Source organism: Tachysurus fulvidraco, chromosome 14 (assembly GCF_022655615.1).
Source record: "Tachysurus fulvidraco isolate hzauxx_2018 chromosome 14, HZAU_PFXX_2.0, whole genome shotgun sequence".
Classification (NCBI taxonomy): domain Eukaryota; kingdom Metazoa; phylum Chordata; class Actinopteri; order Siluriformes; family Bagridae; genus Tachysurus; species Tachysurus fulvidraco.
The window spans coordinates 20,826,137-20,837,694 of NC_062531.1; the positions used below are offsets into that span (position 1 = coordinate 20,826,137).

The following is an 11,558-nucleotide window of genomic DNA, read 5'->3' on the forward strand; positions in this document are numbered from 1 at the left end:
CTGTACACATTGCCTCCCTGCTGTCTTGTCGAAGCCCACCTACAAAGTCCAGGCTGATATGACTGACTCCCTTCTGTCTGACTTGTATTGCTGTGATTTGGGGTTTATGCTCCAGACGCATTGGGTCACGTGTACTTTGCATGACATCAGTAAATGTTGAAATACCTGGGCTAATGAAAGACTGTGCTAGGTGCGCTAGAAACAAATCATTGTGGTATTACTATCTATGCGAAGGAATACGGATGAAAGTTGGAAAACCTGGAACGTTACACATGCCTGGCGTCATCGGTGTAAATAAAATTATAATAAAGCTCAGCCATAAAGAGTGTCCAGAGATGTTCCCCTGAGCGCATGCTAGGCCTTGAACAGCTCATCTTTCACCTAATCTTTGCAGTTTGAGTAAACAGAGTGCAGTGAATCATGGGAGTGCAATGTGCTGGGACAGGCTAATCAATTTCATTAGCTGCATCAATCATCGCTAGCTGACGTTTATTGTGTTGGTGATGGGTTGATCTTGTGGACTTGGGGACAGGCGGCTTCGGTGATAAATGCTGCTATCTCCAGAGAGAAGAAATAAATAGAGGCCTCTTGTCTTCTGTGGGAGAGTTGGGCAGAAAATACGGTGCGCGTGGAGGGAAAAAAGGTTACAGCGAATAGATCAATTCCATCGTAGCTACCCCGCATTTCTGCGCGGGCGTAGAGAGGAAAATCAATGCGCAGAGATGTCTCGGATAATGAATCGAGTGCCTCTTCGTTGCAGAGTTCACTGACATGCTGTTTCACGGTGATCATTTCCATGACAGTAAATCAAGGACTTCACGGCCATGATTCACGGTAAAGGTAAACAGCGTGAAAGCAGTAGTGTGTCACGAAGACGGTTTCCTATCAGGTCACGATGACGAGCCTGAAGCAGCGTCAAGCCCAATCTCCATGGATCCCTGGTCAAACTCTTAGAAGCACATTACAACATTTTACTAGGAAAATATCCAGTTTTTTTTTTCCCCCTTCTGAAACAAATACTCCCATGGCATGGAAGTCTGCAACTGTAGATTAACAGAGATATATTTTCCCTTGTGTCCTGTGTAAAACATTTTCAAGACAGAATTTCAGTACTGTGTTTTTCTACAGTATTATGAACAAGACCATCCATCATTCTACTTCATGCAGGAGCATCTGTGTTTACTTGGGGGAAAAAATGCTAGTTTGTCCTCAGAAGCTTGTGAGCTGCCAGAAATGTTTATTTTTGCATTAAACCCAGCAGAAGTTAACAGGCTACTACGTGAAATATCACCTTGTTAAAAGAGACTAGAGAGTAACTAAACTTATCAGACAGATAAACGAATGTTTTTTTTCTTCTTTTGAATGCCGGACATTTTGAAAATATACAATTTGGCAATTTAATAACAGGAACCCAAATTTCCCGCAACTAAAATCACTGGCAGCGGATAAATAAAACATAAAACACTTTGACCTTTGGCCCTCATCAGCCTTACAACGGAGGAAATATCCTGTTTGTGATCCGTACTTTGTATCACCCGGCGGTATCGCTTGGCTACAGCTTTCAATTTCACTCTTTGAATTTTTTAGTGGTCAATGCGGGAACTAATCTGATCTGGACGCGTCTCAAGCCAGGAGGGTAAACGCTTTTCTAGCTACAGTTCATTTCACGCACACAAATGTGTTTTCTGTTGTCTGCACGACTGCAGAGCTAAAACGACATGAATTCTTATCCCGCCATTATAACCATTACAGATGTTATTGTTGGTGGATTTACTCAACGAAGCCCTGTTCCAGTTATCATCAGCGGTGATTGTTTTCCATTCAGCTTAAACTGATGGGCGCACAACAGTTTCAAATCTGTGATTGTAGAGATTTTTACATCACGAGGCCTTTTCATAGGCAAACTGCTGCTTTTTAGATTTTTTTTTTTTTTTTTTTGGTGCCGAAAGTTGAGGAGTCCATCTGACATAACTCACTCAATGATGAGGTTCATATGTGTGTGTGTGTGTGTGTGTGTGTGAGTCTCTGAGTCTGTGCCTGGGTGTGTGTGTCTAACAAGGCCATTGTACTCCTTCTGTCAGCATGGTAACAAGTGTGGAGCTTCGCTGTCATCGTGCTGGAGATGAGAGTGTAAATGATAGGATAAAACACCACCCCGCTGTCAGTGAAACACATGAAAACGCTCACACTCTCAGACAGCTACGGCCTTGTAAAAACCCTCACACACACACACACACACACACACACACACACACACACACACACACACACACACACACACACACACACACACACACACACACACTCACACAGTTCTTAGACAAATGAACAAAGCGATAAATCCTTCCTCGGCACATCTTTGCCATTATTTCATTCAGCTGAAGAAACCACATACTACTTCACAAAAATTTCTGTGCAGTGTAAATCACTAGAAATAAAAAGCTTTGAAAATCCGGGCTCAACGTTTAAGCTCAGGCTTAAATTCACGCCAACAAATGAGCACTCTTTGTTCAGCAAAGAATCGTTCATGTGATTATACTTAGAGGCCAACATTTAATTGCTGTAAATGAAATCTTACAGTCACTGAAACATCTAATTATGTTATTCTTATATATATATATATATATATATGTTATGCTATAACCAAACTCTAGAGTCTAGTATCTGCCATGATCGCTTACATCATGAGGCTTGAACCCTTGGCTGATGTCGTTGCAATATTTATGTCAGATGACCTTAAATGGTTGTAAAAAGATTAACTGTGTCTTTGGAAAAAGTTGGCTTCCATTTGGATGTTGTAGTATATGACCCATCAGCGGTTGCATGGAATTAAACCATCTGAATGTATGGCTTTAATGAAGGTGAAGAGTGCTGAAGAGAAATGTGTGTGTGTGTGTGTGTGTGTGTGTGTGTGTGTGTGTGTGTGTGTGTGTGTGTGTGTGTGTGTGTGTGTGTTCAGATACAAAAGGCTGGCTCACGAGCTCTGTGAACTCTGTGTTTTGCTTGGCGGAATAATTGCTGCGATTTTTCTTTTCCATTAAATGAGACAGATTTAAAGATCTCCTGCACCTTCATTTTCTTTCTTACTGTATATGGAGTCTGTCTTGGCGACAAACACGTTTGTCTTGCCCACATTTTTTTGTCATTATACAATCACCCCAAATAAAACAGAGCTTTACATTTATAATTGACAGACCTTCTACTAGCTGGATTTGCTTTTTCTCTCACCATCGGACCACGTATTCATTTATTATGGTGCGGAAAAAAATCATCAGGGACTGACCTCACTCTTAACCCTAGTCAAAGAAATCTAGAATTTCTGCATCTAAAACTCACACACTCACACACACACACACTTACATACTCACAGAGACTTTTCACTTTAGTACTTGGCTTCTCTCAGTCTGCCCTCGGTGTCGATATTTGCAAAGCCGCAGTTCGGATACCGGAGTGACTTCTCCTAACCATTTCCTCTCAGCATGCCTCTACTGTACATAACAGGTGGTTAAATGTTGTGGATAAACAAACTAATAACAAGAAGGGGCCATGATGGAATAAATAACAAACTGTAAATAAAAACAGATTCATTGAGCATAAATATATTTATATTGACTGCTGCATAAAGGCCAATTATTACATACGTATATATCAGTGTTTTTGTTTTAGCATGGTTTTTTGTTTGTTTCTTTCTTTCAGCTTTCACTCTCCGAATGTCCAAAAATCTCATCTCGCAAATATGCTTCTGTTTGCATTTGCATAAAATGGAGATCCTGGGCTGAATTAAAAGCTTCTATTGATCTGTAGACATCAGAGCACTTTCATCCTCAGTTTGAAACATTGCTGCACTCGCAGCGAACATGCTGCAGAAAAGCAGATATTGATAAAGCAGTATTGGGTTTCAACCAGTCAATCATAGTTCAGGAGAGTGTATTAATAAAAGTGTTCAGATAATGAAAATCCCAGGCTACTTAAGAGAAATGATCTAGGGTCTGCTTTCTGGCGATCTTTAGAGTCGTCGCTCCGGGTGTCGGTAATAAATCTGAATTTCACCATCCTATCAATGTTTATTATTAAAGAACGAATCACGAAGATACGCTAACAACCCAAAGTGTTTTATTTCGCTTATACCACAGGATATATACCTCGTTAATTAAATGTTATAAAGAACAGACGCTAGATTCTTTAAAAATGCTCCTCATCTCCTTACTGTTTAATTAAATGTAACTAATTACATATAGGGGGACACGGTGGCTTAGTGGTTAGCCGCACACCTCCAGGGTTGGGGGTTCGATTCCCGCCTCCGCCTTGTGTGTGGAGTTTGCATGTTCTCTCCGTGCCTCTGGGGTTTCCTCCGGGTAGTCCGGTTTCCTCCCCCGGTCCAAAGACATGCATGGTAGGTTGATTGACATCTCTGGAAAATTGTCTGTAGTGTGTGAGTGTGTGAGTGAATGAGTGTGTGTGTGTGCCCTGTGATGGGTTGGCACTCCGTCCAGGGTGTATCCTGCCTCGATGCCCGATGACATCTGAGATCCCCTGACGTCCCCGTGACCCGAGAAGTTCAGATAAGCGGTAGAAAATGAATGAATGAATGAATAATTACAGATAGAATTTGTAGTAATATCTAATACCACTAATTCTAACACCAATTATTTAACAGCACATTGTGACAGAGTCAGCACCGGCAGAAGGTGCTATATTCCCTGGCCTTCCTGTATGATTATTACAGATCATCCTCCTAAACGGTTTATCAATAAACACACTCGGCACCTTGATTTATCTGTATTGCTCTGCCAATATGAAGTCTGGAGTCCTAAAAGGCCACAGCAAACTTACGATGATGGATGATCACACCATGAATACGGATATGGCTCTTAATAAATTTGAAGCAGGTCATTATTATAAACAGCGATGTTGATTTCTTTCAGTCAGACCTTCATAAAGTCAAGTCCTGCTGCGTATGTGGAGCTGCTGAGTTGGCATTTACAGACAGGATGTGTATTTTTTTTTATTTATTTATTTATTTATTTATTTTTGTAGCGTTTTACATAATAAGATTTCAGAATGACTTTAATCGTTAGATTATTTTTATATTATGATTTTTTTTGTGTGAACTTTTATTTTGTAGGTCAGTACACACTTAAACACCAACTGTTTGGAACTATTTTATACCCCAAACTGTAGAACTCTGCCTTCCTTGACCTTGAAGTCATACCTGAGGTGTTTGTCTATGGAATCTGTCGTGTTGCCCTCACACACCCACCTCATCCTGACAGAAAGCGTAGGGCGCTGTTAGCTTAACTCTTGGTGATAAGCGTTAAACAAACTTGCTTGCCGTAGCTGTCTCTCCTCTCTCCTTTGTGTTCGTACAATAGGAATTCAGCATTCCTTTAGCCATCCGTTTCGCCGCCCGTCACGTCTTTCTCACACTCCCTGACAGGACAGGAGATGTTGATAAGAATATAATAGGGAATCAAACAATGCTAAGCTGGGAGCGATTATATTTAATTGCCCACGGTGGAGTGTTCACTATCAGTACTCCCTTGATGTTTGCCTTGGCCCTAAAAAGCTGCAAGTCCTCAACTTATTAAAGTCATCACGAATATATCAGATTGTCGCTAGTTTCCTGGTATTTACCGCTGAACTGGTTTTCTGTTCTCACTCGAGGTTTTATGTGTAGACTCTTTGTTGAAATGTTGTTAAACAGTGAGAACGGTTCTCCTGCATCCCTGTTGGTATCATATGCTAAAATCTCAGAGTAAATTTTTGTTTTGTTTCTGAGGTTTTTTTTTTTTTTTGCCTCATTTTGAAGACAAATGACTTTGAGTTGTGATACAGTCTCACTTGGTGCTCAGTGGGTTCAAGCACGGCCGTACACGCGTATAGAAAACAGTCAGAACGAGCCACGTGTGTTCGTTGTTCGTTTCGCAGCACGGTTTTCACCTCTGTGTGTATTTTGTTATTTATATATTTACAAGCGTGAGAAACGTGGTTTTACATGGAACCATGAGAAACGAGATGCTCGGACACTGGTTTCTGGACACACTTCAGATTCTCTCGTTATGTTTATTTTTGTCCGGCTCGGACTGAGCGACAGTTTCCTCCTCACTAATCTGTGTGTCAGGAGATCAATAATGCGCCTGTGTCCACATATCTAAAAGCCGTACACTCTGCCAAAACAAGAGAATATTCTCAATAACTGCGAAGCAAAACTTTCAATTTGTGGCTTTCTTCGTGTGTTTGTTTGAGCCAAAGAGATGCCACTCAGCCAGTTCAAAAGGCATTGAGGTCTGTTTTCTGGTGTTTCTTTTTGGAAACTTGTGGCTTTTGACATCCATAACCATCTACTGGCCGCACTGCTATATTGCCTCATATTATCCAGACTTGAGGAGAATTGTTTTTGGCAGTGAGCACCGAAATTTCCCCACTGCAAAAGCCCTTAAAGTGTGCTCGCTTTACTCCTTACCTACAACGTCCAGCTTTTAAAGCTCAATGTTAGGCCCGTTCACAGTTCTTTACTAATTGCAATTAGGATAAAATGAAGGCAGTGATGATACGACGTTGTCATTGGCTGGATCGAGGCTGTCTTTTCCTCAGCACTCACTCCGTCACTTGTGTCAGGTTAAGGAAGGAAAAGTTGAAGAAACCCTATTATATAAAATGAAGGGGTGTTTTCTTTGCCCGTTGTGTGTCTATTAAGACAGCTGGATGGCTGGGTTGGAAAAGCTTTGCTGGTTTGTATGTGTGTGTGTGTGTTTTCATTGTGTGTTTGAGGGGTGAGGTTGTTTTCTTTTGTCTGTTGGTCTTCACTGTGTGTCAGCATGAATAGAGTTGCAGGAAATGAAGGTGTGCTCATAAAGGAGCTTATGATGTTAATAACAGTGATTTTTTTTTTCCAACGGTGATCACATATACATTTACCTCTCTCTCTCTCTCTCTCTCTCTCTCTCTCTCTCTCTCTCTCTCTCTCTCTCTCTCTCTCTCTCTCTCTCTCTGTCTTCTTTTCTTCTTACATACACATACATTGGTGCTAATTAGGCTCAGCCATTTGGGCTGAATCATCCCCCCGTATTTATTTTCGAAGCCCTCCACCATAGAGCCTCTGTTTTCGGACACTCTCAAGCACTGTCAGCATGACACGCTAATCACAGAGCTTCACAGCTTTTTCATTTACATAAGAAGCCCTGACAAGCTTGTGTAAGCAAACGTAGCGAGGCGCTTCTTAGAGGTCCAATTGTGCATGTTACGTCTGTTTAGAAAAAACATTGCAATTCCCACTGGAGTGTCAATGGCACAAATTGTCCCGTCACAAAAAGTCACAAAAAAAAAAAAAAGGAGTCAGAAGAGTCACTTTGAAATGATTCTGACATGCCATAAATCATACCAACGCTTGTGGCGAATCATACTTTCCAACCATCTAATTAATACATTATTTATTTACTTGACATGCACCCACACATATGGCCATCGCTCTCTGATGGTAAGGCATTTAACCAGCTGGGTGTTGGCCAAGTACTCAAACACACACACACACACACACACACACACACACACACACACACACACACACACACACACACACACACACACACTCTCTCTCTCTCTCTCTCTCTCTCTCTCTCTCTCTCTCTCTCTCTCTCTCTCTCTCTCTCTCTCTTTCTCTCTTTCTCTCTCTTGCTCTCTCAAATATGACCTATTTTCTGTGTTCAAAATATTTTAAACTATTCATTTTTTTCATATATTTTAAGTTTCATGTCATTACAAATGAATTAATGCATTTATTCAACGCATTTAATGACAAAAAACAGTGTCATACAAGGAAGGTGGAAATGATTCAGTCTGAACGCATCAATAAAGCATCGTGTGGTTACTTATCCAGCTGAAATATATTTTTATAGCATAATTAATATTAATAGTGGTGATTATTTTCCCAGGGTGACCACATATTACACATTCTCTCTCTCTCTCTCTCTCTCTCTCTCTCTCTCTCTCTCTCTCTCTCTCTCTCTCTCTCTCTCTCTCTCTACCTCAGTGTAATTACACTACACACATTTATAAACATGCAGTAAGCATGTGTCTTTGTGTATCTGCGTGACTAAGTGTGTGTTCTGGTGTGTGGTTCTCTGAGTGTACACCACCAGAATCGCTTGCACATGTGCTGTGGTGTAGAGATGAAGCATTAAAAAAAAACAAAAAAAACTGCAGTTGTAGTTATTCGCTTTGGATTCAACACCACGCTTGTTTAAAAACGTGTCATTTGAATGCACCGGCACTGTAACGGCGTTTTGGTCTGGTGTGGTTCTGACATGGCTACAGGATTGAATTATGTATGTAAGTAGTTTAAGTAGACTTGTTTGAGTATTTGTGATGTAATTGCTTCCACTCGGTTGGCTTGGATACAGTGACAGGCTCATTTAGGGAACCACAGCTTTTGGGCAGTGTGCAGTGCTGCCAATCAAACACTGATAAAGGGGTGCTGGGAGTGTATTGTTTTTGTTTGTTTGTTTGTTTGTTTTCCTTCTTTTTTTTTTAAGTGTTTAAATGCCCTGTTTCATCCCCACATCCCTTTGCACATTTTTATTTCCCTAATGGGTTGCGTCCTTTTAGGGCGTCCTTCCTAATTTGAATTGCGTTTCAGCGCTCTGCCAGAACGCATTCAGATGAATTGAGAGAACCGACACGGTTTTGCTGACGTGCGGTTGAAGCAGTTTGACAGTCACGTCTTTTAATATGCAGCATATTCTTTGTGTGAGAGGGAAAAAAATAAGAAAAGAGTTTGTGTAACAGTTAGTGGCCACAAAAATTCTCCTTAAAAAGGGCTTCTTATGAGACTCACGCACACACACACACTCTCGCGCACACTCAGACACACACACACTCGTGCACACACAGACACACACACAAACACACAAGTGCATGCGCACACATAAACACATAATTGTGCACACACACACACACACACACTAACACACATACTTGTGCACGTGCACACACACACACACACACATACTTGTGCACACAGAGACACGCACACACACTCGTGCACACACAAACACACACTTGCGGACACACACACAAACACACAAGTGCACGTGCACACATAAACACATAATTGTGCACACACACACACTAACACACACACACACACACACACACTTGTGCACATGCACACACACACACACGCTCACACACTCACACACACACACACACAGACACTCACACAATAAACACACACTTGCACACACAAAAAAAAGGGATTTGATCTAATGAGATAAAATAAGAACAAAAGTATGAAATGAGGGATCGAGGTGCCACCATTAAGACTTTCTGAGCTGGAATGTGCCGAATGTCACCCGAAAAAAAAAAAAAAAGACTTTCAAACAACATCTTCTTCAAATCCTGCCTTCTCAGAACGATAAAAATCTCTCAGAGCAGCAGAAAGCTCCTGGATTCAGCAGAACTACTTTTTTTGTGTGAGAGAGCACTATAAAACGCTCCCATGTCAAGTTCAATACAGAGCCACATGTTTGGTCATGGAGCCCTTCCTCACCATCACACACCTTCCATTCAGAAGATGAGACAGGAAAAGGAGGTGGCTTTCGGATGGTGGAGATCAGCGTACTCCTGTAACACAGCCCAATAATCCCAGAGCGCAGCTCTCTTCCTCTACTCCCTTGCCCACGAATGAATGAACAGCACACAGAAAGTCGTGAACTCACACGAGCTCCCATTATCTCCCGAAACCTGGAACAGACTCGACTCTCATCAGAGCCATGGCTCTAAAAGACACTGGCTGTATTCTGGCACGCGCCTCTCTAGATAAATATTCCTGAAGGCCCCTAATACCACATCTCCTCCTCCGACTGTCTGCGCCGAGCAAAATTTCCTGCTACCGTGAGCTAATGTCAAATCTATGAGCCTTTCATTTCAGCACACAAAGAGGGGGCTTCAGTGTGCGTGTGCTCGTCACCGGGGGGTGCAGGGGTCAAACGATGGACTCCTGTCTCATCACTCAGTGGCCTCTTTATGCTTTCTGTTCGTCAGGTCTCAGCCCCCACTATTCGCCTATTGGAAAAGACATTTGTGCATTAATATTAATATAACATTAATACCCACGTCCTGTCCTTCTGTTTGTTTAGGATTATACGTGGGATTTTAAACTGAGCTGAAGTTTAATGCTCTTTTCTTTTCCCCTACAGCAAATGCTGAACGATCACGAAGTGTCGTCGCAGGATAGCTGCATCAAAAAGGTAGGCCTGATTGTGTGTATGGGCTTGAAATACTCCAAAAAACCTGTAGGAAAAAAAAATGACACATCATTACAACCGTAAATGCAGGAAATTCCCGAGAATATTTACCCACATCACTAATAAAATAAGTAAGTCATAAGTAAGACATTTTTTCACAATTGTTGTGGAAAATTCTACCACGAATCATAAAAGGATCCTACAAAGCGTTTGTTTTTTGCTTTTTCTCCAACATTTCAATTTCAAGTCACCTGTTAGAGATCTAGAAAGAACGGTTTTGCTTTAGAGATAGCAGAGAATTTCTCTTCACGTACCGATTCGTGTTCCACCAAAGGCTCATGGTTAGGTTTAAAGAGGTGATAAATTTATTGTAGTGGTGGCAAGCTTCGTTTCTTTTATGGCCTGTGTGAGAAGGTCGAGGAGGTGGTCAGGGAGAGAAGAAAGGAGTTCAAGTGTAAAACCAATGGAGCATGAAAGAACAATGGCAAGACACCTGCTCGGAGAATCAGCACGCGTCTCATGTGAAGGCCGCCTAAGAGGCAGCTGAAGTGTGTGGCTTTATTTAATGACTGCGACGGCTCTCACCAAGCTTTGGGCTTTCAAAAAACATGGTGACATATTGTAACCTTTTAAAATCTCTCTCTCTCTCTCTCTCTCTCTCTCTCTCTCTCTCTCTCTCTCTCTCCCTCTCTCCCTCTGTGTGTGTGTGTGTCTCTCTCTCTCTCTTGCTCTCTTTCTTTGATGCTTTTATTCTATCAGAAATGATCATTACAGCATCATCAATAATGATGTAAAAGATCCGAGATTGTTTGATTGGGCAGTGTGTCACCTTTAAAATTATTATTATTATTATCATAATTATTATTATTATTATTCATTCATTCATTCATTCATTCATTTTCTACCGCTTTATCCAAACTTCTCGGGTCACGGGGAGCCTGTGCCTATCTCAGACGTCATCGGGCAACGAGGCAGGATACACCCTGGACGGAGTGCCAACCCATCGCAGGGCACACACACACACTCTCATTCACTCACACACTCACACACTACGGACAATTTTCCAGAGATGCCAATCAACCTACCATGCATGTCTTTGGACTGGGGGAGGAAACCGGAGTACCCGGAGGAAACCCCCGAGGCACGGGGAGAACATGCAAACTCCACACACACAAGGTGGAGGCGGGAATTGAACCCCCAACCCTGGAGGTTTGAGGCAAACATGCTAAACACTAAGCCACCGTGCCCCCAATTATTATTATTATTATTATTATTATTATTATTATTATTATTATTATTATTGATTTAACTCAT

General features: G+C 41.6%; 1 protein-coding gene across 5 annotated transcripts in view; it reads left to right on the forward strand.

The window, feature by feature from the left end:
* prdm16 (PR domain containing 16) overlaps nucleotides 1-11,558 on the forward strand; it is a 161,893-nt gene that overhangs the window by 70,787 nt on the left and 79,548 nt on the right. For all 5 annotated transcript variants that reach the window (XM_047800104.1, XM_047800105.1, XM_047800106.1 and 2 more), the window contains exon 3: nucleotides 10,197-10,247. In XM_047800104.1, the coding sequence (XP_047656060.1) occupies nucleotides 10,197-10,247 (51 nt within the window). The remainder of the gene's footprint in view (nucleotides 1-10,196; nucleotides 10,248-11,558) is intronic.